Below are 27,852 nucleotides of genomic sequence, written 5' to 3' on the forward strand. Positions count from 1 at the left end.
GTGTGTGTTTTATGTGTGAGAGAGAAGTTTCTCCGACCAGCCACAAAACATTGTCAAGAATAAATGTTACAGTTGAGTGGTTTAAGTCTATTGAAAGTAAAGCCTGTCAGGGAGGGCAGAGCACTAACTGTAACTGATAGAAGTTTATTTTCCTGGCCAACCAAACCAAATGTCAACCAAATTATTCAAAATGGAGAAAATGTCGACTAGTGAAGTTCAATCTGTAAATGCTGGTTCTGAGGATATTTATTCGGGTCCTCACTTCTCAAAAAACAAGTTTGAGATTTTAGATTCTATGTTTGTGATTTGAAGTAGGTGTAGCTTAAGGGTTGGGTAAATGCTTGCCAAACACATTACACAACTACCATATTGAATATGTATGTGTAATCATACAAATTAGTTTACAAAGTCATAATGTGGGGACCGTGAACTTACCTCTGATCTTATCAGAGGATAAACCATTAATTTGGAGTTCAGACTTGGTTTAAAGGTTAAGTTTAGAATTATATATGTTAGTCATGTCATGATGAAATTTTATGTATCCTTTCTGCAATTTAGCAAATTGCCTGGTCTAACATTACCTGTCAATGTACTGCACGCTTTCTCCCTACTGTGTCCAGTTCTCCCTACCGTTCCCCAGTTGCCTGATCATCACCTACCTGCAAACCTTCCCCTCATTATCCAATCAGCCACCAAGTATGTGCACCGGTCAGAACCGGTCCTGACCTCTCTGGGGCCCTAAACAAAATTCTGCCATGGTGCCCTCCTACTTGATTCATGAGGTATGTAAACAATTTGCCATTGCTGCACAGTCAGTGCTCTCACTACAGTCCCTCTTTTAAAACAGTCTGTCTTTGTAATAAGCCTGAATGGAAACCTATTTTAAACTTGTCTTTAGGGCAAAAAAAATCCATTGCTGGTTTAAATGGACCTCTGTGCCGTAACTCAGTCTTCATAAATTCTGTTAGACTGGGGGCCAATCTGCTGGGTCATATGGTGGAGCAGCAACTGCATTTACCTGGGTCTGTGTGACTTGCTAAAGATGTCTGTATTGGGTCTGTGCTAGCTGAGGCTGGATGTGGATCCACTGTGCTTGTATTGGCTGGCAATTCAGCATCTACTCTACTGATAAACTTCAGCATAGCCCCTGTAAATAATAGATAACAATACTAGCTAGATATTGATGTTATCAGCTCCATCAGGTCTATTCAAACTGGCTCCCCCAGGTTTCCTTTAATGCATTTTCAAATGTAAAATACTATTTATTCTATGACTGTATGCGTGATGCTTATTATTTATTGAGATATGTGTATCTATATTGCCCAGTCTGTCCCACTAATCAGCATTTTAACAGCCATTAGTCAATTGTCAATCTATTACTTTCCATCTTGTATTAGTCCAGAGTTGTAACTAAACTTTGACTGAGAGACAGATAATCACTTTCTTCTTTTAAAATGAGGATTGCTATCAGGCCCATACACTGTCTATTTTTTTTCTATGTCTATTTTTTCCGAGCTACAGTTTATAAACACTGTTGACCGTTGTCGGTTTTATCAGATGTAAGAAACAGTAGTATTTCACTCTTACATTAGTCAGGCACAAAGTCTGTCAAGCAACCAAGACACAGACAAACCAAGAGATGCCCAGCCAGCTAGGTAGGTAGATTAGCAAGACAGACAGACCAGAGAGAGATTTACTGCGAGCTAGTACATTACCATTACTGTTATCTGCTGACATCAGACTTTGTGAGGAGAGAGCACAAGTTCACCTGATTGCTGTTCTGCAATTCATTCTCATTAAAAATTTTTTCTCTTCCCTCTTCATCCTCTCATTTAAGATGTAAACACTGACATGAGAATGAGGCGTGGCCCTTTGCAACGTGCGTAGTGAGCGTTTAGGACTTTCTAGCTCTGACACCGGTCCACTAGCAGCTCACGTCTGCAAGATTGTTTATTGTGCTTCTTACCCTTCACATCCAGCCCTATAGTTTGGCATGTCTATACCTGCTAATTATCACAGCTAAATTTTGGTTTTCATTACCTTCCTGCTCTGTTTTTGGACTTGTTGGCTTTCACTGACTGTTTTCCTGATCCAAACAACATTTTCCCGATTTTAAAGGTATTAAATGTTAGGGTGGACAAAATCCCCTAAGGTTTGCAGTGTAGCACCACTCTTTTTTCTGTTCAGGTTACAAACATGTTCTCCTTATAATGTATAGGTTATGGCCAGCCCACTGGGTGTAGACCCTTTTTTAACAGATGTTTACGAATGAGTTCATCTAGATCTCTGGAGCATGATAGAATGGCTGTGGGATTTTATGAAAACCATGTATTTCTATGTTGGGTTCATGCTTTTAGATCTTTACTTGCTACCTCCTAGGATTTTCAAAACCTTTAAAAACTTACTTAGTCATATGTTACAGGTACACGGTTCTCAGCAACAGATTATTTGTTCAGGTGGGGCAAATAACTGCTGAGTGAGTGACAGCAATCGTTCTTAACTACAGAATGTAGCAAAACATAATAAGTATCCAGTCCCAAGGACCACATCTTGGTCTCCCCACCCTTACCCCTACTGAAAAAGCTGTGACATTCAACCACTATATTTAGTATGTCCTGGCACTGCCATGTCTTTCCTGCACTGAAGGCTTCTTACTTTTTGTCTCTTCTTTGGTAGATTTCTTTCTGTATGAGTTGAACACATCATTGCAAAATGACAGCTCTAGAGAAAGGCTCTTTAATTTTGAGTGACTGACACTTAAACCGGACATTTGTCACAGATTTTTTAGATGACTAAAATATAAAAAAAATAAACTATGAAACTCCAGTGTAGCTGCGCTGGATCTGTCTCAATATAACATTATCATTTACTCTTTGCCAGTTGTCTGTAGGAATAAGAAATTGATGCCATAACAAATTACGACATCAACCCAGTAATGCAAAGCACATGACTAAGACAGATCCAGTAAGTAGAAGAAGAAGCAATGACATAAAAGAGACAACAATAAGAAGTGAAACAGAGGACCACTTAAACACTGTGCAGTATAGGGACTTGACAAGAACATGATAAACACATTCTTTCACACCCGAGCACACACAATTTCACTTTCTGTTCTCATGTTTCCTGTAAACATCACTCTCTCACTCACAAAAACACACACACACACACCGTGCTGAACACAGCCAGTGGAAATTTAACGTAAGGGGAAAAAAACACAAATCCCACTGAAACACAAAGAAGGCACAGCATCCATTTCCTCTCAAATACAGGGTAATGCCTCTGTAGGGACATTGACATTAATATTTGTGTTTATGTATACTTCTCCAAAAGCCAGACACCAAAAGTTAGAGGATTTTAAAACAATAACTGCATCTTTGAAACGCACAACAGTGTAGGTGAGTGTGTGTGTGTCTCAAATAAGCAAGTGAAAGAGAAAAAATACAAATGACAGAAGGTAAAAGTGACTGAATAGAAACTTACCTACCTTTCTAGTAAAACTGCAACAACAGTATCGCCCACAGCCTTTGTCAAGACAAAGAGTATTCTGCCTTGTGCAGACTGGATCTGGGGTATTCATGGACCATTGGGGTGTATGTGCATGAGTGTGTGTGGGTGTGTGTGTGCTAATGTGTATTTGCATGTGTGTTTTAGGTCTGGTGTTAATAGGTCTCATTATGAACTACCTCTAATCAGTTACAATAGCAATGTAGATCAGTGTTTAGTCTGCACACACATGCATATAGTATGACACACACACACATTCTTTATGTTTCACATGGTCATTAAATTTCAAGGCACATATGTGTGCGTGATTACATGGTGCTGGGGTCTCTGAGGCGACTTAAGCCCCATGGTCATAGAGGGCCTCCACACACACACACACACGTATACACACACTTGGAGTGAGGTCATTGGAGAAAGAGTGACAGCTTCAGGAAATGAAACACACCTCAGATTACAGTTAAACAACATTAACTAACATTTAAAACATGTGGCTTTTGCGTGACTCGTTCTCTTCATCAGAGCCGTGGGTATCTTGATTGAAACCTTTCCCTCTTCTGTCGGTTGCTTTAAACGCAAACAGTGTGAAAATGTCACTCGGAGAACACCCAGGCTTTCTATCCTGGTTGAATTCTTCTCTGTGTTTCTTTATTCTTATTCTTTGTGCAGCTCTTGTAGTTTCTCCCCTCTTTCACATTCTTCCTGTAGGTGTACGCGCACACTCAGCATGGTAGGCGATATCAAGGCTTATTTTCCTCCCCTCAGAAGAAACCATCTGCTGCTGCTTAATATTAAAATCAAGTTTCAGAGTTAAGTAAACCGTCACAGCAAACACGTAGGTTTCTGTTGAGTGTTTTCATATAAACACGTGCATCAAGTTACCCATTGCTTGCTGTCAATCACTCAACATCACAAGAATTCTCCACCTGGAAATAAACTTTAAAAATATTATGTTGCCTCACAAATTTTACTGTTAAATCCATGCGGTGCTTGAACTTAAAGATAAAAGGTGTCTTTACTCTAAAGCAGCAACTGCACAGCATGCAGCCTTTATGAATAAGTGTTTATGGTTGGCTTACTGTGACAAAAGACTATTAAGAGTATAGTTGTGTTTTTTCTCATTTGTCTCATTTAAAAACTACATACAAGTTAAAAAGTGAGGCCCTTATGTATAATACCATCTTTCATATAAGTCCATTCATCCCAATGTTCTCAGGTTTGATGCTGGGAGTCAGGGTTGTCTTAACGCACACTAAAGTCTGCCACAATATCTGTTTTGATCCTATTGCTGGAAGTCTCAAAAAGACCCCCATTCTTCTTTTATTTACCACATTTGACTTGTATTGAGTCAAAAAACTGTTGAAACCACTTTTCAGAAACCCAGAAATCGAAACACACTACGAGTCTCCTCGTCGTAAAGCTCAACAACAACATAAAAAGCTGAGGAAAGTGAGTTCAAATGAGTTTACAGAATCAGAGGACAGTTTTGATGAGAACCACTTTGAAATGACTTGGGAAAAAGGCACCTCACACCGGTCCTGTCAGCAAAATCAAAGTTTTTCACCAGCTGCTGTGCAGCTTAATTAAGCCACACCATCTCAAACAATGAGAGCGGAGCACAAAATGTAAGGGACGGTATGCTAATAGAACTAACTAATACTAACTACTGCTGAAAGGTGTCTGTAAAACGTTTTTAGTCCTTGACTGAAGTTGGAGGCAGGGATGTGTTTTAGTTTACAGTGGTTACAATGGATCCAATAATACCAAGCTTTCATGCTGGAGAAAGTCTAAAAACCGTACTCCATAATCCACTCCTTCACCAGTCATCCGTGTACTCGGTACGTTCTAAACAGTCATATTTTTGCCAGAATTTGGTTTAATATGCTGCTTTCATCTCAGTTTACATGCACAACCCTGTAGCTCAGTCACTGATTATACTATAAACTAAACACAGACAGATGTAAATACTGCCTCTAAATGACACCAAGAATCTACTTTGAAACAAGCAAAATAATTGCTGTCTTGTCCACAAAACTCATCATACATCATCACTGGAGTTCCTGACTGACTTACAAAACAGAAACATTATAGTTTTTCAAACATTGTCAGAAACCTATCGGATAACAGCTTACTTACAAAATGGATTTAAAGTGTTTTGAAATGAAGCCCTTCAACTATGGTGGAAGATTTCCAACACAGACTCTGGGCTCAAATCCAACTTGTTGGTCTTCGTTTGTCCTTAATTTGGACACGCACGTTTATATTCTGGTAAGTGAGAGCAGGAATGTGCCGCTTGGATTGGCTTGAAGTCTCGTTATTTTTGATGAAATGAACACTTACACGTGTTCCTTACACTCTCTCTGTCTCTCAGACATCAATATGAACCCTTCCTACACCTGACTGGACTATTTCCTACATTTCTATCTAGTTGAATGCACCTGAAGAGCACTCATGTGGATTACAGTCCCTTGCATGCCTTGCTCAACTTGTGGGGGAGCATAGAACATTTAGTATTTATTTTTAAATGGATGTCGCCTACTACACCAGGGTGAGAATAATCCACTAGGTGATCTGTATGTAAAACTGTGAATGACTAAAAGCAAAGCAGAAGAATATGAGAGTCTGAAACCGTTAAATGTTTACACTTTTTAGAGTAAATACCAACCTTTCCTGAGACAAATCAGACTTGTTGGGTTATTTCAACATGTAAATTCGCACTTTAAGTCTGCTGCAGCAAAGCACGTTTATCTGCGTAAACTGTGAAGGATGAGGCTAAACACGAGTATAAGAAACATCATGGTCAATTAGAAGAGACATGAAAATCATGGAGGAGGGAAGTAGCCAAGTGTTGAAGAGTGTGTGTGTGTGTGTGTGTGTAAGCATGAGGGGACGGACTGTGAGAAGAGGAGGGGATTATCGACACACAGCTAATCTCTTTATTCCACTCAAATCTACATCGCCTCAAAAGAAACCCCACTTCCTAGCACTTAATGAAACTACATAACTACGCACACACACTTACAAGTACAAATGGTCGCATTCTCACATTATGGAGGCACATATGTGCTGGATGAAGGAAGATGTTGGAGGAAACTCATGCTTACAGGTATAAATTGCCACTTATACACACAAGCTACACAGGCAAAGAAACAAACACACATTCCTTGGTATAGGTGGACCTTCCATAAGGCGTAGTCCAGCTGTGCAACCTCTGGACTGATGAAGTTTGTTTGCAAACTTCGGCTGCACGCTACAAATAACCAACAAATGTATATGTATGGCTTCTTCCCCTCGCTGTTTGTACTCATGTTACTTTGAGCTAAAGACACAAATCTGTCTGCTTGACGAGAGACAGTGTAAGAAGCATTTTCTTTTTGCTGTTATGGTTATTTACTGTACAGTTAAAATAAACCAACACTAACTGCTTGTAAGAAATGAGACAGGAACAGTGTTCTCTGTTGTAAATAGCAGATTTTATTGACCCAACCCAAAGGTGCATTCAGGTTCCAGGCTGTTGCTAGCTACTATCAACATACCGTACATGTCTAAGCCTCAGTTTGAGCCACCCAGAGTAAATACACGTCTATATGCTACCATTAATTTACATTACAACAGTACTGTCTGGTACTAGACAGATTTAAATAGATGACCTGACTTTTAGTGTGTAGAATGGTTCAAGATTTCCCATAACAGCATTTTTTATTTCCTGATGACATCAGGGTTATTTTCCAGGACTTTAGAAAGCACTCTCCAGAGCCACAGAAGACATTTTGCAACTGTTTCCACAGGCTGAGTAGTGCTCCTCATGGCAAATAAACTGAACTTCATGTGAATGTAAAGCAAATGCTAATTTTGTTGTAATTATACAAAAAGTAATTATTCAAACAACCACAGGAAAACATAAACACAGTTTATTTAAATTGTTCAAGCAAATGGCTAATGCGGTCATTTTTCTACTTAAGACATCAAGTTTGCGCAGGCTTTAATTTCACAAAAGTAAAAATGTGTTTAATTTTGAAATGACTTAATTTTTAATCATTTTCTTGTCCCTTTGTCTTCTTCTAACTGAGTGAAGGGCGATTACCACACATTCAAAAGCCTTCAGTGAGAAGGCTCATTTGGCTTTGTTCACTGAAAAGAGCAAATCGTTTTAGTTTTCTTGCCAGGAGTGTGTAATGCGAGGTAGAGAAGGGCAGGGTTTCCTGCAGCGCTGTCACTGTGCCCAGCCTTGGCAGGGTGGTGGTAAATCACAGTGAATGTAGGGGATTGTGTCATGTCATATTCTGCAAAGTCAGCCACTCAAGCTTAATGAAATAATTTTTTCTAGGTTCAAATGATTTTGTCATGTAAATTCTCTTAAATGTTCTGTGTAGCCTAGCTTACGCGCGCACACGCATGCAAATACACACAGGCCCTCAGCTCAGTCTATGCCTGCCTGGGGCCTCCAAATCACTAAAACTGTCCCTGTGCTTTGACACCTGAGACATCATGCTAATCCTGTTTATGTGAATGAGATTACAGATAAACTGGGTCACAGCACCTGAGATGACTTATTGCATTGGTTTTATCAAATTACAAAAATACACCATTTGCATAGACATATGAAAACCATCTCACCCACACTCTCCAGCTACATTAAAAACATTCTTCTCTTGCTGTCTTCTCTCTCACTCAGAAAGTCCAGATTATGTATCATGACTCACTCTGATAATCAAGCTGTGTAATTATACGCCTCCAGTTATATTGTCTAATCTGACACTTCACATCAAAGCACATGTACTTATATACATTCACACTCATGAACACAAACTCTTCATTTTTATCTGAACGAACACACACACACACACACACACACACACACACACACACATATCAGATGTGTCTTTATGAGGTCCTTTCAGTGACTATATGCGTTCTCTACCACACCTACCTAAGACCAATACTTATCCCAAGTTTAAATCTCTGTCAGAATGGAAAGGAAATAGTATCTAATAGCATTTGAGTTGCACACATATTTTTCTTATCACACATTCAATTACGCATTATTACGTTGTTAAGTGAGCTTTGTTCCAACACAACATCTGATTGTGATTAACTGGTTTTAATAAAAATCTGTTTGCTATCCAGCAACATCAGTAAATGAAACCGTGATTGTGCCAGTATGTGTTACATGTCACCACATAAAATGAACAGCTGAAATAACTGAGTGCATTTAGACTCCACAGCTCTACCCATTCAAATTCCTCATGGAGTTTTTTGTTTTGTTTGTTTTGCATTTTGTTGCATCATGGCCCAGCATGCATCAAAAAACAGAATCAGTGCAACCAGCCCAGAAGCCGATCCACCCAGTGCATCACCTACACTCGGTCAAATAAGTGACACATAAAGGAAACACATTCTAAAAATAAAACTAACAAGAACTCCTCTAGGAAATAAGTCCAAATTTTGTCAGATTCGCCCAAAATTGCAGAGTAATTAAAAATAAACTATATTACTATACTAATCATTTTTTCAGCTTCTTAAATATATCCATGTACAATTTTGCCTAATCAGCAGTAGGCCGCTAAACTTTACAAATCTCTGCAGCAGCAGGTTCCTTTTCTATCCTCATGCTGCCCTCTCCTGGAAATAAATTGTTATTACAATTTGTGTATCTGATGCTCAGAGTAAATCTTTGCTCAGTGCAATGTTTAAAAAAAAAATAAAGGTTATTAAGACAATATGATTATGTTTCTCACACTTTATCCACTTTGTGTATGTATGTATGTATGTATGTATTAGTTTTTAATTAGTTTGTGTTAATTTGACCAAGCACAAATGTGTTTCAGTAAAATGCAAACATGAAAAAGGGTCTTCACACTATACCTCCCTTAAATGCAATTTATTGGCATCCATTTGTGACATTTTGGGTTAATGCTCATTGGCTGAAGTGCCAATAAATTGCACTTAAGGGAGCTAGTGTGTGTGTGGACCCTTTCCATGTTTTCATTGTTGTCTTACATTGGCCCAGCTGCCTCAAACGGTATTTGGACTTGTGTGACTACTACGCATGGTTTGTTTTTGTAAAAGGCATCATTATAAACACATTAAATAACGAAATATTTAACACAAGACCACTATACACAAGTTTTTTATTGTCCTTTAGTCAGGGATCTAGTATTAAGAAACTGTCAGCAGATTTCCAGCTTCCTGTGGTCTCTCCCAGCAGGAGAGCTTCCTGACTGCTATAAAGGCTGCTGAGCTCATGCCAGTCAGTCTCTTTTACTCTCACAGCCCATTATGTTGTAAATAGCCTACATTATTTTCACTTTAGCTCAAGAGAGTTTCTTATGTGTAATTCTTAAAAGAAATCACATGGGTTCTCCTCATCAGCATGGTTGTGACAGAGTTTTCAGCTGCGTGTAGGACAGTATGAGGGAAGACACTTGTATCTCTCTGTCTCTTTTTTTGTGATGATTTCTCCTGTAGGATGGTTCAACATCTGTGTAAAATGGCGGCTCTAGAAAGAAGCTCTTACCCTTTTATGGTAAGGAACTAACACCAAAACACATCGTAGCTGCAATGTCAGATGACTCTGCATCATCTGCAACTGACCCATTATCTTCCAGAAAATGACAAATAAACAAGAAAAGATATGTACATTGTTCAAGCATGTTTCTTAAGAGTAGGTATTTGATCTACAACTTCATATAGGTTATGGGGTCAAGTGGCTATTGGTGGCCTGAGGCTCCAGGTCATCTGGTCTAAAAATCCACAAATTACTGTGGACTTGTACCTTTCTGTTTATTTCTCTCTGTCGTCTGCCTGTTGTCTGGCTGACGACCTCTAACTGTGCAGAGTTTGGCCATTGCAAGTCATCACTCATGATGTCACAGCTCCTGGAAGTTCAAAGGTCACACTCTGACCTCACAGGAAACCTGGAAGACAGACACTGGCTCAGTCACACACACACACACACACACACACGCAAACTGGTCAGTTGGAGGGCAATCAGAGGTGATCAGACATTACCACTGAGCTTGTCTGTGACCTGGAGGCAGAAACACACAGCTGTGTGTGAACCATCTGGCCCAAAAATAGAATTCAAGTGATCTTCTCATAGACTGAAGCTGTGGACTTTCCTCAGTTAAAACTTTTTCTAACTAAAATATTTCAGATGGTGAGAATGTTTCAGCAACGCTTCATGGAGGAATTTAAAAAAATCATCAGTTACAAGTGTGTGTGTTAGGGTTAGGGTGATTTTTATTATTTGATGACAGCATGCTTCCTTTATTTCTATTATCATTTATCAATAAATTATTATACATGAAATGTTAAACACAGCATAACAATTACAACTGGTGTAATTTTGTAATTATTATACATTTCTGTTATGAAATCCAACATCAAATAAATAACTTCCATGCTCAAGTCAAAGCTTTATATTGGGAAGAAAATAAACAAAAATATAAATTCAACGACTTTTATTTTGTAGGCACTTTCAATTCACAGAAATAAAACAATGTTGGAAAAACTAAGGAATAAGTCACATCCTCATCATCACCTTCTGGGATTTGTGAAGAGTTGCATTATTATCATCAATATGCTTGTTGTGATCTTAAAGGCGCCATGGTCTACTGAAAACTAATTTGGTGCTTTCCTGAAGCACTTCATCTAAAACAGTTATGCATATCAGACTGACTAGCGCACGTGGTGTGTTCTCGCCAACATCCATATTTATTCTGTGTTTAACTGTGAAATATTTTTTTAAGAGAATCATCTTTACTGTGATGTTGGGGTACTCTGATGCCAGCCATGCATGGACTTATATGTAAGAACTCCCTTGCTGGTATATTTATTTATTTGCAGTAGATACATCTTATTCCTTAAAAGAAGTGGCTCCTCTGGATTCCTATCAGCATCATGCAACAATGTTTGAAGCAAAAGGGAGAAGGAAAGGAAAAAAAATCACATAGGGACAGGTATGTGAAAATAAGCTTCTGAGTGCTACAGTGAGGGAATGAGAGAAGGAAGGACATAATGTACAAGGTTTAATACACAAGGATAATACACAGGTTATTTTAAAGTCACTCAAGAGGTCTTGTCTTCAAAGTAGGTCTGTTCGATGCGTCTGCAGAAGGACAGCAGGTTGCTGTAGCTCTTGATCCTCTCTGCCAGCTCAGTGCTGGTCAGCCTGGTGGTCAGTATTGTGAAGAGGTGACCAAACACCAACGCATCCAGTTCTGTAGGCCTACAACACACAAGCACACACTTAGGTTAATTTACTATTTTTACTTTAATTTTAGTTATGTGTTAAGCCACATCTCATTTTTTGACCTGAGTGGCTGAGTAAAGCTTAGGTCAGCACTAATATTTCTAAATAATTATGTTATAAATGAGATATCTAATCTGTGAAGTTAAAAGAAGCCGAAGAAACATTGGCTATGGTTTTTATAATTTATTTAAAGGCATTAACACATGCTAAACCTTCTGAGGCGTTTAGGAGATCATTACAGTATTACACCACAAGGCGGTGCTAAAGAAGATGCTTCCAAACACTTCCTTTTTTGCGTGGCCCTCAACAAGATCAGCTACAGAGCAGAATCTGCAGGGACTCAGCATATTTTTTAAGTACTGAAGCCTACCCCCTCCCTGTGCCACCCTATTCCTGTTTTGTTATTCAGCTGCTATAACAAACAAATAGAAACAATTCACATCAGATGGGCATCATTCAAAGAGATAGACAATTGCGTACTGTTTATTAAAGAAGTATGGTTGTGTTCCCAGCCTCTGGGAGAGAGCCTGGCAGCACTGACTCACATCCTCATAAACCTGAAACACATGAAAGGACAAAAAGTTTTGTTTAATCATGTTTTTGTCAATTTATGTCAATTTTTTATGAGAATATAGTATCTGGGTTGGCATGAAAACAATTGCCAAGCATGTAAAAACCTCAGACATTTGTTGCCGGGCAGCTGCTAACCTGCTCCAGGGTTTTCCCTCCCCAGCCGATGGCGTTCATCTTCCTGCGAACCTCCCACTGCTTCTGATAAGCAAGGATGTTACTGAGAGGCCACGAGTAAGGACTGCTGTATCTGGGGCGGGAGATCTACACAAAACACATACGTGTAATTAAGAGGCACTGAATTATCACTGCCAAATCTTTTTTTATTTTCTTTTTAAATCTACAGACAAGTATACACACCTCAGCAGCTGTAGCCTCATCACACCACTGGATATACAACTGTAGAAAGGAAAGGAGACTTCAATGAGAAGATATTATACACAAATATTGATAATTGTGTAACCTACCAGTTTATGGTTTCCTGGAAATGATTGTACGAATGTGTGTGTGTACGTCATGTTTTTATATCTCGGTGGGGACTTTAATGCACACTAACCAATCGTGATGACGACGGCCCCCTCAGGTAGAGACTGCTTTTCGAGGGGTAAGACTTGGTTTTAGGGTTCGGGTTACAGTTGGGTTAAGGTTAGGCATGTAGTTGTGATGGTTAAGGTCAGGGTATGGGGTTAGTGAATGCATTATGTAAAACAGATGTCCCCATGGGGATAAAGGAACAAACATGTGTGTGTGTGTGTGTGTGTGTGTGTGTGTACCTCAGCAGTAAGCAGCATGTTGTTGACCAGCTCCATGTAGGCTTTCATTTCAGCTCTCTGAACATCATCTAAGCCATCGCTCAAAGAATGACCCTGAGAACCCAAAAACACAGAGAATTTCTCTCATTTTAAATAAATCCTTTTTTGATGAAATGTTTTAAAGGTGTCTCTGAGAGTTAATCAAAATCAATAACTTAACGATATTTGTGTTACACACCTTAGCTTTGGTGAATTGCACTATCGGTGCCAGTTCAGACACGACCTGGTTCCCTACGTGGATAAAGGGAATCTTACCTACAGACAGACAAAAACAAAACAGAGAGAGTGAGGGAAAATTGTTATTTTTTTTTTATTTTTTTTTTAAAGGAGCAACCCCAGTGCCTTCAAGTTGCTATCTGTTTCACCTGCATCTAGACACAATCTGGATACAAATTAGTGGGACAGACCAGGCCACAAGGATTGAAAGGGACATACAAGTTATCACACTTAATGTCCAATTAAGAACAGCTGAAAATTTCTGAAGCAGCTAAAGTATAGAGACATTAAAATCTTAGTCTTAACACCTGAATCAACTTTTGGTTAAATGTTGACACAATACTGGATTTCAAAATGTCTCTGTTTCTCTGAACTGAAAGATACAAAATCGATTTTTTCAGTGAGATAGACCACACCACAAAGACCACATGCCAGAATCCCAACATTGTATTCATAGCATGGCAACGGTAAATCCTCCTCTGCAGCAGCAACTGTACTAACCAGAAGGTGACATGTATTCAGCATTTGCTCTGCAAGCCACCTGCACTGGTAGACCGCACATCCTGAGGTATGCCTGTACAGGAGAGAAACAGGACATGGGTGATTCAGTGCTGATTCACAATGTGCAGCCATATTTGCTGAGAAGATGCAGACACAATTTCACCTGAACAGCAAGAGATGAGGCGCAGTCTGACAGCAAAATCTGATCTTCTGTAAAAGCAACACCAGAGTAATATAAACAACTAATATCCATGTCTCTATAGACACAATTTATATTGTTTCTCCACTTTAAAACAAACGCTGACGTACCCTTCAGCGGTTGGTACAAGGTTGCAGTTTCAGGCCAAGGCTCAGCAGCTGTCAATGTTAAAAATAAAAATAACACACAGATGCACAATTATAAGGCATCCTGACTGAAAACATCACCAACTGTCATGGGACGTGCACAGCCGAGACCCTCAGGGCTCTACAGCAGGTGATTAAAACTGCTCAGACGATCATTGGTGCTCATCTCCCGAGCATCAGTGAGGTGAGGTGCCTCACACGATTTCCGGCTTAAATTCGCTGTCCTCCAAAAGGGTTTGTATTCTTAACATTAATCTGATAAACAGATTTATTGGCATCAAAAGCCGAAAATGGGTGCTACACTTGGTTAGCCATCTAGGACTGAAGCCAGAGTGACAGTCATGTATGTGGGCTAGGCTAACCCAGCTAGTCTTTGCTAAAGAAACGAAACAGGGTGGACAAGGACAACCATCGCTACAGATGTATTTGAACAATCCTGCTAAGTTAAACGGCAGTGATCTCTTATATGTAATTAACTAACGTTAGGAAAAATTGGCATGACTGTAAACGTTAGATGGTGTTAGCTAGCTACTTAGCTTAATAGACAATAATAATAATAACGGGGAAAGTCAACACATTACCTGCCATCTGCGACACGAAAGCCTCTGCCGCAAGAGACATTGCGATGTTGTAATATCCTTTATTGCTAATTAATAATTATAATAGCAGATGAGGTCAATTCTACTGCATGCAAGTTTAAGGGCAAGTGCCTGCTCTGCAGTCATCGACTAGTCCGCCGGCGATTAACGTCCCGTGGATCAATGTAACTCCGATTTTAGTTCCGCTTTACGCCTGAGCTGGAGACGACAACTGTATGGCGCAGTCGCTGTGTGTGAAATATCCCAGTCTGTCATAAAAAAAACAAACCTGTCTGTAGGTGTAGTGCGGCTTTCTCTACAGTCTGATGGGCGGTGACACTGTACACGGGTGGACAAAAAAGTGTCAGTAGAGCTAGTGTTGAATCAATTTTGACACAGTTTTAACAACTGAACATGAAAAGCTTTGCATACGGAAGTTTGTATTGCCGGTTTGTTTCCATACTTGCATGTGTTCCTTTCATTGTCACTTCTTGACGTTATGCCAATCAGCGTTAATGCAATCTCATTACATCTCACATTTTCCTAATCCATGAGGACTGTATAGCCAATCCAAAACTTTGCCATGGCATTTTTTTTTTTGAGAACATCTCTCTCTCTCTCTCTCTCTCTCTCTCTCTCTCTCTCTCTCTCTCTCAGGCTAGTACTTAATGTAACCAGTCGGGGGCGTTCCTGCCTCACCACAGTCATACTGCAGAAAGGCAGGTTACATGCATAACGTTTCACCAAGCACAAACGCATACATCTCGGCATTACAAAATATGTTTAGAGATGTTTACAATACAAAAAGCACAATGCACAGTATACCATTAGTGGGACATCAGGTTAAATTGAATTCAGTAGAAATAAAGCCTATTTTGCACCCTGGGAATCTCCAGAGATGCACTGCTGTACTAGTCTTTTGTCCATTTAAATGGACATAACAAGAACAAATTGTCACTGAGCATATACCGATATGTTTTATTTTCTTTTACTGATTCTGTACTTATAAAAGGGTCTGTTGTCGTTTAGTGGTTTACTGAATTCCCCACAAGTTGAGTGTCCCTCAGTTGGTCAGCCCCGCTGTGCCTTCCCTGCACACTTACCGCTTCTCGACCGGAAGCCACCAATTAATGCCTCTCATTTCCCTTACATTTCACCACTCACACACAGACACACACACACACACAGAACGAGTGTATTTCTTTCACCTGAAATAGTCCATGACGTCCTTGCGCTGTGCGTAAACAATGCGTTTTTTAACTATACAAAGACGCTGATATGTAAAGCAGACTACAATTCATGTCTGCCATTTCAGGCAATATTAAAGTCTACTAAACCACAGTCACATATTTTAACATTTGACATTCCATCGACTTGTGCGCAACAACAACTTTTGTGCAGAAACATCTGCCTCCACCACCGGGTCTTTTAGGCTACTAAATCTCAAGACAACAGTTAAAACAAGCTGTCGCTCTAATGATTAAACGTTAAGGATCGCCGTTTATCCACGGAAGAATTAGGAGCACATTTATAAATCCTCCCACAGGAGAAAATCCTTACTTTTAAAAATCTTCTCAGTTGAGACATCGCGGACTAGGTATGTGCACTGGCTCACCTCAAGTGACTTCACGCTCCGTTAAATTATGATTGTAACAAATATCGTGTTTGGTACAGACGATTGCTCTGTAAGGGGAATCATTATGCTGAGCGCTTTAAGTTTTCGTCTTTCATTCCCAAACCATCTTTGGAGTAATTTTCGCGTCACTTCCGTTGATCCTCTCAACATCCCTTAGAAAAAGCCACAGGCTACTTACTGTGTATTTGTGCGTATGTGTGCTAGAGAGAGATGAGAAAAAATATTTCCAGTTTTGCAGCTTGAAATATTTTTTAATTTTTATCATCTAAGTGTTTTTTATCAAAACATTTCCACATATAAACTTCTTACACAAAGAGAATGTTTCTTTTGTTTTTCAAAGATGAACACATTCACAAAAGAACAGAGAAGATGCTTGCTACAAAGAATAAAATATGCTTCTAAATAATACAAATAAAAATAAGTACTGGCGTATAGGCTATAATAGAAATCAATAGCATATTAAACTGGACTCAAAGAGAGAACATATTCTGTGAAAATGCGAAAGTATGCTGTTTCAGAGATCACTATTTAAAACCTCTCGGTGCTGAATCAGACAAACGTTTCAAAAAGTTCCTTTCGTTAAAACCCTGTAACCCTGAGAAAATAAGCTGGATTTACAGTCAGCGTCGTGCATTAAAAACCGGTACGTTTTTTATTTTCTTTATTTCCCCTGTGTACAAATATGACACTTCCCCTAAAATATTCAAAAGTTTATTCACCTTTTGGATATAAAAATTCCGCACTATATGGCTACTTATCCTAAATATGCATTATTTTTGGATGCTCCTATGTACAAAACAAAAGCTAAAACATTATTTGTCCAACCATTCTGCAAGTCAGCCGCCGAGCAATTTGGCTTTCTTCTGTTTATTGTTTTGCCCGTGTAAGCGCCAGTTGGTGGAAACAACATTTGGTCATGTGCATATTCGACTATTTCATCTTTTAAGTAGCTATAATAAAACCCTGTATTATGTTTACCCTGTAGAAATAAAACCCTGTTTTCTCCAAAACACGCTATCTCTCCTCACGGTGGAGCGCCTTTAACATCAGATGTCTAAATATGAAACATCTCCCTAATTTCACCAGAGAGGTGTCAGACCATCTACAAACTTGTAGTTTACCTAAATGTAAGACTCAAAAACATTCAGTAATGAATTAAATATCAGACTGGAATAGGATGTAACCTCTACACAACAGAAAAATATTAAAAACACTTAAAAGTAAACGTTAAAATATTAGGCGAAATACATTAATGAATTTATAAAGCCTTATTTAGGCCTATAGATGGATGGCCTCGAATTTTAAAGCAGTTTAGAGTTGTTTCAGGACTGCAGTCACCCTGGATCAGTTAAGCAACATCAGTTTTGGAGAGTGAAGGTGCTAACGTGGCTGCCTCAGCCAAAGTCCGTGTTCAGACAGTTATCACCGCCCTCACATCACTGTCGCTGCTGCTGCTGCTGCTGCTGCTGCTGCTGTTGTTGTCGTCCGTTGTTTTCTTGTTTTTGCTCCTTCCTTTGGTGTTCGGTAGCTTGTTGTCTTTCTTCCAGCGCATGCGCCGGTTCTGGAACCACACCTTCACCTGCCGCTCGGACAGGCAGAGCGCGTGGGCTACCTCAACACGGCGGCGGCGCGTGAGGTACCGACTAAAATGAAACTCCTTCTCGAGCTCCAGAACCTGCTGGCGCGTGTAGGCTGTCCGTAGCCGCTTTGGCTCCGGGCCCACATGGTTCGGATTGACTGTACAAATAAAAATAATAAAAAGAGAGAGAGAGAGAGAAAAAGGAGAATTAGATCAAGTTTTGTTTGTTTGTTTATTTAATTGTAGGCCTAATTACTTTTATTTTCGTATTAATATTATTGTGGTCAGTGTCGCCTAAACACCTATAGCCTATAGCCTGCACACTAAATTAAGCTACATGAAATGTAACCTAATTAGCCTGGAAGTCTAGCATCTTAAAATCTTATTTAAACATCATTGCAGATATTATCACTTGGCCATTTTTTGTGTTAACCTTCATTTGTGGTTGACTGCGAAGAGGTCCAGAAACGAGTTTTACTTTAACTTGCAGATTTTTGTTCAGCCACAGCGTTGCACACAAGAGACACACAATTTCGTAGCCTACACGCACACACACACACACACACACACACACACACAAAAGCACACACTGTGGCAGGGCCATAAAACTTTATAGGGGTTGTAATTCTCCCCAACTCTCACTGAGATCATAAATAACTCGACAACAAAAAGCGATGTTCACAAATGGACAAAACACTAGAAAGAAAGAAAGAAAGAAAGAAAGAAAGAAAAAGAGAGAGAAAGAAAGAAAGAAGAACGAGAGGGCGCCTGGCAGGCAAAATAACAAACATGGGAATCAAACTTAAATTATGGAGAAAATAAAATGAAGAGAGCATGAAGTAGAAAGATGAAATCTTCAGGCTATCTCACCATGAGCGATGTGCACTTTCTTCATCCACGGGTAGACAACAATAGGCGGCTTGTCTTTCCCCTGGCATGCCGTTTTTCTCTGCACCTGAGCGGACTTTGTACAGGTCATCCAGGCCTGGCACTGCATGTCACCCACGGAGAACCTCTCCTTACTACCGGGTGCGTTTGTCTCTCTGTAGCCGGGGAAGGGCGCACCTTGGTGCTGCGACTGGACCTCTCCATCCTCCCGGTGATTCCCCTGCACAGAGGGTTGATAGCCGGTTTGTTGTGGTGTGTATGGAGGTGGAGGGGGCTGCACGGACTGATAACCCCCTCCATAACTACCACTGTCCTGGGAGTTGTTGTAATACCCCACTTGGTTACCAAAATTACTATAATCTTCTTCACAAGGCGGGAACTGCGGCTCAGCATATTTACAGCTCACCACATAGGACTCCATGATTGATTTATAGCGAGGTTGGTAGGAGAATACTAATTTTTCTTTCTCTCCCCTCTCTCTGTCTCTTTTTCCCCCTCTGGCATCAAGCCATCCTGCGGCTGTCAAATAGACGGACGGCCGCGCGGGCCACGTGACCCTGCGGCCAGCCAATGAGAGAGGGCACATCGGGTTGTTTATGTCAGACGTAATGGGATAATTTGAAAGGGGGGAAAATGTTCATTATTAGACTAATGAGGTTTTGCTGGCGGGGAATAATGGGTAAGAATAGATGTGTGTGGAAAATAACGATAAAATCCGATACCTGGCATGTGGAGTCTAATCACTCAATGTGTAGCCTATTAGATTTTAGTATACATGGATCTATCTATCTAACTATCTATCTATCTATTCATCTATCTATCTATCTATCTATATATCTATCTATCTATCTATCTATTAATATATCTATCTATCTATCTATCCTATTCTTTCCTCTTTATCTGCCCACCCCCTCTCACACACAGCACCTATTGAAAACGCACGGACTGTAGATTTATGACTTTTAGCTGAATGACTTTAACACCCACACAGATGGTCGTAGCTGCAAAATTAATCTAGCCCATATTGAGGGACGGCGGGGCCATATTTGGCCTTGTGGCCAGTCAAAAGATGGACAACAAAACATGGTCGGTCAGAAAGGCCTCCAGTAAAAGAATGAGATAAAAGGTTCCCAGACAGTGACTAGTAGTTGGCTTTGTTAGGCCGGGGTCAGCCCGAGGTGTCCCGTTCACCACCACCAACTCGGCTTTTAAAGGGGGAAAATAAATGCATTGCTTGGCTTGAAAAAATTATGCTAAAGCAAGCTGGATGAGAGAGAAATGCGACAGGGTTGAAAAATGAAAGCGAATTAGACTGCTGCTAAAATCGAAAAACGTGAAAGAGATAAGTGAGAATATGCTAAATTCAAGCCCCACACGAAGTCACATAATGAGGGTGCTTGTATTCCGGGAGCACTTCATGCGTGAACATCTTGTCTTTCGCTAAAATCAACTCGTTTTTGTCCAAAGTGCTAAATCACAGATGCCAGGGTTTTAAAAATAAATATTCTTTGCACAGAGGAGCCAACCATAAATCCGTTAAGGATTTCATGAGGATTTCTTCTTTAGCTGCAGCTGCTCTCTGAGGATGCTGTAGGTCTGATGCTCAGCCAAAACCTCTTAATAAGTCCTGCAATGTATTATTACCTCTGCCTAATATCCTGTAATAATACTCCAATAAAGACAAGAGGGAGAAAATGTTTTTGCTTGCCTGGGACATTAAAGGAGCTCATGTGGAGGGTGTAATGAGTTTGAAAATGTGGGCATGGTTGACAGAGTGCAAGTGAACTAAAGATTATATGGGCTTAATCTATCTGATCTAATGAGTTGCAGAATACTTTATAATGAATGACTGGGCTACCATATAGGTAATAAAGTGGCTAAATCTATCTCTTTTTGTCAGTTGAACTATTTTTCTCTTCGTTTCATTGTTTCAACTGTTTTAACTTGAAATCAAAATATAGGTGGTGAATGAGGCCCTTGCCTCAACATATTCCATTGAGATGCCATTGGGCAAAGCATTTACACCATATTTTGTGATGGGAGGTGTTAATGCGCACTGTTAAGTGGGTGCATTTGCAACTTTTTTATTTCACAGGAGGATGTTCCGCCACTAAAAAATATTTTGAAGTATCAATTTCAGACATTTAGCGCCGTTTAGGCAAGGTAAAGAAACATTTATACGAATTACTGTGAAAAAAAATATATAGCTACAATCCTTTATGAATAGAGTGGGCTGCAGAAGTGATTTCATCAGGGCAGCAAGCCATGTAAATAGTTCTGAGATCTTTATTAGGTTCTAACCAGAACCCAGATCAAGGCGTAATGTTGTTCTGATTGCTTTTTTTCTGTGTTTAAGCTTCATGCTGCAACCAAATTAGTGTTTTGCTTCCTTTAATCAACACTCAACTGAGCACACCTTAATGCTACCAGGGAATTAAATAGTATCACATCGCATACTGTGTAACGTGGTGTGTGAAAACCATCCTGCTCAATTTGATAATCAGTTTGGATGCAGAGAAAAACATGACAACCTATAGACAATTGTCGTAGGTAGTAGCCGCTAGGAAAGGGTGCATTGTAGAATGTATAAGCGAGGAGTACCACAAAGCAAAAGCACTGTTAACAGTCATCAGTTTTCATTCTCTTCCCTTGAATTTTGATAGATGGTTAGTCATCGCCCATAGACTCCCCCAGAACCCAATCTGTGACTGAGGCAGCTCCACACACATTCGGTTCTACAGGGTATGTATAGGCGAAGGTTCACTTCACGGCTGGCTGCTGATGACTTCTTCTTGTTGTTAACAGTGATTTAAATTCTCATGTTCACCCACAGGAAAAAAAAAAGTCATTGTATTTACTATGACTCAAAATAATTGCAGTAAAAGACCATTCGACCATTCATTTTTAAGATGTGCATGCATGTTTCCATTGATGTATCAGCGTTGTACAATTTATTGAAACCATTTATGATGCTGTAGCATGTAGCTGTTTGTCATCAATAACTCATTAAGGCAAACCACATTAATTCTGATAGATGCGTGTAATTACTGTAAGCAAGCAAGACCATCACCTAGAAGACTGTCAGCCCAAAGAGTGCACTTTGGACAAGGTGGATATTGTGCTAGAGAATATGGATAAAGTCTGTCTTGTAGCGCAGCGGGAGCGTGATTTACAGAATGAAATAGCAGGAGGGGGAGCTGCTCGTCCACTGGACAGGGATCTGAATGTTTTTACGTAGTGAAACACCAATGAAAGAATAAAGTAGCTATGATAAACACCAGCATTAACAACACCAGTGGATACGTTTGTGACATGGAGTCGGCCACCTTGTCTCAGCCACAGTCTCAATTAAAGTAATTAAACTATACCAAGGTTTCAGATATTCTTGGAAATAATTTATGTATTGATCTTTAAATACACTCCATCATAATCATCCAGCTCAGCACTGCAAGAGCATTTCAAATTAATTATGTGTGACCTCGGTGGTATGTAAGCACCTATGGCTCTTTCAATAACTGCCAAGCTCTTTGTTGAGGGATAACATGCTTACTGGATTGGTAAAAGTACAAGGATTATAAATTGAATAGCAAAATGAACGATTTTCTTCCATAGAAGAGAAACCTGTGTTATGTTATACAGTTTGTTATGGAGGTGGTTGAACAAGCCTTGTATATTTTGTTATTTTAAACATCTGTTGTACAGGCCACAGCAGTTGGTAAATCCACCCTTTTCACATTTCCACCAGACATCTTGGTTTTGAGCTGAGAATGATGACAGTTGGTCACCTGCCAAAGTTGGTGAGTAGCTTGTTTACAAGTTACCAGCCGCAATACCAACGTGACCAGCGTCGGGATAGTTGTTAATGGCAAATTTCCGAACTTGGCCTGAATTGACCTCAGATTGGACTAAAATGAAGATTGCAATGCTTAAAAGAGCATGCCCTGGGGGCAAGTGTAAATTTCTCAATTAGAACCTGCTGAAATACATTCATGATGGACCCCAGCCCCTGTTCAACATCTGTTGTCAGCTGGCCAGTGGAGGCACTGAAGGCTATATATCCAAGGATGCTTGAGTTTAAACAATAATCAGGCAATCTGCAATGAAAGGCCATTTTACCAATATGATTGATAACATATACATTATAGATTATATCGTTAATATCTTTTTGTACACTGTGTTTGCTTGGGTAGGCCTATTTTATTTATATATATATATATATATATATTATATATATATATATATATATAATTGATTTTTATCCCACTCAAGAATCAGTGTCATGCTCTGCTGAAGGCAATGTTATTGTCTTTCCACAGATCATGTCTTTGTTCACACACGTAATGTATTATTAAGGATGTTGCTGTCATTTACTTGCAACATATGCGCAAATAACATAGGGTGTGTCATGCATGTGCATTTACTGTAGGTTTTGGTCAAGATGCCATAAGGGTTTTCTGTTTCAAGTTCTTGCCTTGGGCAATTTTCTGTGTTCTGGCAGGAACTCATTTTAGCTGTTTACGTTTGCTAAATTCCCATGGCAATGATGAGGGCTGGTGAAAACCCTGCTCTGAACCATTTATTGCTGAAGCAAAAAAACAAAGCTTGCGTTGCATGGAATAAGAGGAACAGCAATAGCAAGATTGGTTTCATATTTTGGGAAAGGTAAACACAAAAGAGTTTTAAAGCTGAGCTAAACATTGATTCAAACGGATTTGATTGAAAAATGAACCTATAGTTTAGAGCTCCCATGTGCACATGTAGAAAGTACAAATGATCAGAAATCTATTCAGTTTAGACAATTAATCCATGCCTTGACTAAAAAGGACTTTGACCTAAAACTTTCATTTTTCACAGTGATTCCAGCCTAAACTCCCCCGTTGAATAGAGGTTGAAGACTGGAATCATTAGCTTACACCTTTTGAATAGGGTTCCCTAGCTCTGAACTTTGGTGGACTCCTTTTAGAGGCAACAACAACAACGGAGTGGTGTTTCGGTTTTTTGAAAGAGCATTCTTCTTTAAGAATGTAGCCTAGCTGCTGTCAGGTCGCCAGAGGGTCAATCAGAATCGTTGACCGCTGGTTCACAGTTTCATTAGTCCTCACGCTGGACAGGGCCATGCAGGGGCTCGAGCTGGGGACCATCCAGAGTTCACGCGGCCTGCGGGAGTCGCGAGGCCATTGTTTCGCTCTCTGCCTCTGTAGATAGATTATTGTTGTGCAAAGGCAAATGCTGGTTGGAAATTAAAGGGTTAAAGGGTGAGAAAACAGCACCATTTTATATCAAAATTTAGTCCACTCATTTAATTTTAAAAGATGGCATTAGCAGAAATTGAATAGGCTAGATTTTCTACCTTATTGACTGCTGTTGCTGCGTTTAATTATCCCTTATATCCATTTTCAATTATTGGTAGAGTAGGCTATTGATTACCGTCAGCTCGTAGATTGTAAACCTGTAGCTTACTAGGACCAATCTCCATCTAATATTCACCTAGTTTTTTTCTGGATAGTCTAGCTGTAGGCTGGATTATTACTTTATATATGATTTTGAATGTATAATTTTGCATACCTCCCAGTTCTGATTTCAACACTACGGTCATAAAACCACAAACAGCACAGTAAGACTATAAAAAGCCTTTTCAACGCCTTTTAGACAAACTCGTAAATAACTTCGCCTCTCATCCCGAGTTGGGTCTGTGATATAAAGCCATTCAGATGTGTCTTTTCTTTCTGGGGTCGTTTCACTTTTTCATCTTAGACAGGCTGACCGCCGGCTCACCCCTCCGCCCCCGGCCCTCTGCCGGGTCAAAGCCGAGCTGCGAGCTGCTTTAACCCGGTTTAGACATTAACTGCGACCTCCAGCCCTGGGAACCGTGCACCGTCTCGGACTGACCAGTGCGCACAAGTGGACGCCGCAGCTTCTGACTGTATATTAGGCAGATGAAACGCTGAGCGCGATTTAATGGAAGCAAATGCAACAAAAACACTTGAGTCGAGAAATGCAGAATTTTAGAATTTGTTATTGCCTGCAGCACACAATCTGTGGGGATCACTGTTTAATTGGTCTATATGCATGAGCGAATTGTGATTACAATTGAATCAGATCAGTTTAACTGCTCTGAAACTAAAAAGGAATTACAGCAAATGTTGGTTTGCTACAAGGAAAAGCACGTTTCACATACTAAAACTAATGACCACATCACAGAGATCATTAAGTAAAGAAATGTGCAGGCCAGGAGCATTTATTTATTTATTTAGCATAATTTAGACTACAAACTAATATCTAATCAAATTGATATTAAAATATTGCACTGTGAACAACACAAATCCTGTTGTCCTAACCTATGTATTAATAGCTGTATGTTGTCTTGAATGAGTCCATTGGATGTCGGGCAATATGATCTAAATACAATAGTTTGCCGTTTTCCGCTATAATAAAAATAAATAAATAAAATTAACTTTTTATTTTATTTTATTTATAATAATAAAATTATAATTTTTGCCTGTGTGCGGTTAAGATGTAACTATAATCAAAAATTCCTCCTGGTCATAACAGCTGGCAAATAGTTCTTATTCGCTTCTGTTCATGTAGCCTGTGGAGGAGGGCGGCTTTGTGTGAGCAGAGATCGTCGTAAAATTTAACATCACAAGAAAGTGCCATAACTCTTGATACCTCATACTGTGTTTACACGAAAACATCCACCGATTTTGAACGCGCCAAGCAACACTGTTGCTCTCAGACTAACGACAGATTATATTGCTATAGGCTACTGCTTATATAATATGTTAAATTGCTATAAAGTGAAAACTTACAGTACAGCCTGCAAACATAAACAGTGCAGGCCTATGTACATGTGTTTTCTGATACTATATAATCTCAATGACTTGGCTAGTATTATGCGTGTGGCTTACTAAGACGTCCTTAAATGGCAGATTATGATGTCAACATCCTCAACATATGGAATACCGTTCTGCCGCGTCAGAAAGTAAAGGATATAGCTTACTGTCTGTCCTCTGAAGAACACACACGCTGTGGTACCAGTGCACACACACATACACACACGCTGTTTCGTTAGGACTTCCTAGGAAACACGTTAAACCACGGACTGTTAACTTAAAAACAGAATCACAAGGGACTGATATTTGATATCAACCACCTCTGGAGTGTGAGGTCAGGGCAGACAGCAAATACTGAAGACGTGATCCTAAAAAGCCCTCCCTAAAAAAAAAAAAAAAAAGGTTGCCCACGGGCCTTGAACACTTTTGATTGAAATAAATAAAGACAGACTGACCTCAAATGTAGGGGTCTAAATTATTTAATAATCCTTCATGTCTGATGAGATTTATGCTTTATTGACTAGTTGTGTTGCAATTTTTTTTCTAATTCTAATTTGACACGAAGAGATAAAAAAAATCATCCACAATATGTAAAGTGAACCAATGTCACGTCTTACCGCTGAAAACACGCCTTGAATGTCACCAACACAAGGCCCTAAAAGGGATTGAATTTGATGTCCAGCAGCATTTAAGTGCCCTTTTAGCCAAAACTATAACCTCTGGAGTGAGTTAATTAGATTATATGTTGGACCACAGGTGGATCTCTGGACCCCCTCATTCACTTAAGCAAGGGCCCATGGGGGCTTCCCGGACCACAGCTTTAACCCCCACCCCCACCCCCCCACCCCATCCGCCACCTCTGTCCCTCCAACTGCCCCCCATGCCCCTTACAGTCATAACTTTATATCTGTGCCAAATATTAAAACAAGACACACTTACTTGTTCTGCTCTGATCTCGCGTTAAAACACGGATGTTCGTTACTGTAAAATCCCGTTGGAGCGGATCGAAACTGATTATTGGAACCGTCTCCGTTGTTTCTCTCAGCGACACAAAGAGCATTCTGTTGATTTCGGACAAATATCTGCTACCAATCCCATCTGGCCGCCTGTCGGCTATTCTCTCTGAGTTATATTTTGGGGCTTGTCAAACCGCCGGCAATAAAACACACTTTATTACCGTCACGTGCTCGTTTTTTTTTTTTTTTTTTTTTTTTTGCTGCTCCCACGCGGGTTCATAAATTATTAGGCCCTGCACCGAGAACCACTTTATTCGATAATGGCGCCAACGAAAAAAAAACTTTAATCTCTGGGGTTTGTGCTGTTGGGGATTAAAAGATTATGCCTGTTGTGTCCATTTCAACTCACACACAGCGGCTGGAGTTTTTTTTTCTTTCGATTTTGTTGTAGCTTGTTTTTGAATATAGGGTTCTCGTTTTTGAAGGTACCAACGAAAAGTATTTTAATTGTGTTTCTGGATTTTTAATAGAATTACTTCATTGATCGTTGATATAATTGGGTATTTTGGCTGGTATAATAAAGAAGGGCGACATGTTCCTTCAGGAAATCGTGTTGGACATTTGTGAACGGAGTAAATTCCCTGCGTAAAAGCGATATTTCGTGTGCGTAAAACAGAGTCTGCATGCCGTTACCCTGTTGAGACCCCCATGTAGGTTACACCGCAGTCCCTTCCTTCAAAACAAGCAGAGGGTGAACCCTGTTTGCATTTTTCCGGATGTTTCTGGAATGTTGTTTGGAGCATTTGTTTCCTGCTTTGATTTCCGTAAATGGGGAGCAATAAAACCATAAAGTGTCTCTGTGAAAACAGACCGCGGGTCAGTGTGTGTGGTTGTGTGTCAGCTCTGAGGCTGCTGATGACATATAGGTGTCACAACAACACGTTAAACCAAACGTTACATATACAAAAACCTTTAAATATAGGCCTACAGCAAATTACTGATAAGTTAATAATAATAATATTAATAATAATGCCAAAACGTTTGGAGTTTACGTTATTAATTCACATTAATTCAGCCATCTCTCTATAGGAAAATACATTTTGAATAACACACATTTCACGTGCATTTTTAATGACGTGCAGCAAAAAAACAAAATATTTGGGCTATTTATTGTCTTTTTGCA

The 27,852-nt window shown here is 39.7% G+C and overlaps 2 protein-coding genes across 3 annotated transcripts; both read right to left on the reverse strand.

Moving 5' to 3' along the window:
• Positions 1 to 10,949: 10,949 nt before the first annotated feature.
• mtx2 (metaxin 2) lies at positions 10,950 to 16,499 on the reverse strand. 2 transcript variants are annotated; one of them, XM_046071264.1, is made up of 10 exons: positions 16,393 to 16,499; positions 14,164 to 14,211; positions 14,018 to 14,064; positions 13,855 to 13,927; positions 13,316 to 13,392; positions 13,099 to 13,191; positions 12,686 to 12,724; positions 12,464 to 12,589; positions 12,236 to 12,312; positions 10,950 to 11,731 (listed from the first exon to the last, which is right to left on the reverse strand). In XM_046071264.1, exons 4-10 carry the CDS (start codon positions 13,913 to 13,915, stop codon positions 11,572 to 11,574), a joined length of 633 nt encoding a protein of 210 aa, XP_045927220.1. In that variant the 5' UTR covers positions 13,916 to 13,927; positions 14,018 to 14,064; positions 14,164 to 14,211; positions 16,393 to 16,499; the 3' UTR covers positions 10,950 to 11,571. The 2 variants fall into 2 exon arrangements, with proteins under 2 accessions (XP_045927220.1, XP_045927219.1); XM_046071263.1 differs by lacking the exon at positions 16,393 to 16,499 and adding an exon at positions 14,781 to 14,962.
• Positions 16,500 to 17,824: 1,325 nt separating this feature from the next.
• LOC123984403 (homeobox protein Hox-D4b-like) lies at positions 17,825 to 19,301 on the reverse strand. The gene is made up of 2 exons (XM_046071265.1): positions 18,863 to 19,301; positions 17,825 to 18,150 (listed from the first exon to the last, which is right to left on the reverse strand). Exons 1-2 carry the CDS (start codon positions 19,299 to 19,301, stop codon positions 17,825 to 17,827), a joined length of 765 nt encoding a protein of 254 aa, XP_045927221.1.
• Between the last annotated feature and the right edge of the window lie 8,551 nt (positions 19,302 to 27,852).

This window comes from Micropterus dolomieu, linkage group LG15 (assembly GCF_021292245.1).
Source record: "Micropterus dolomieu isolate WLL.071019.BEF.003 ecotype Adirondacks linkage group LG15, ASM2129224v1, whole genome shotgun sequence".
NCBI classification, from domain to species: Eukaryota; Metazoa; Chordata; class Actinopteri; order Centrarchiformes; family Centrarchidae; genus Micropterus; species Micropterus dolomieu.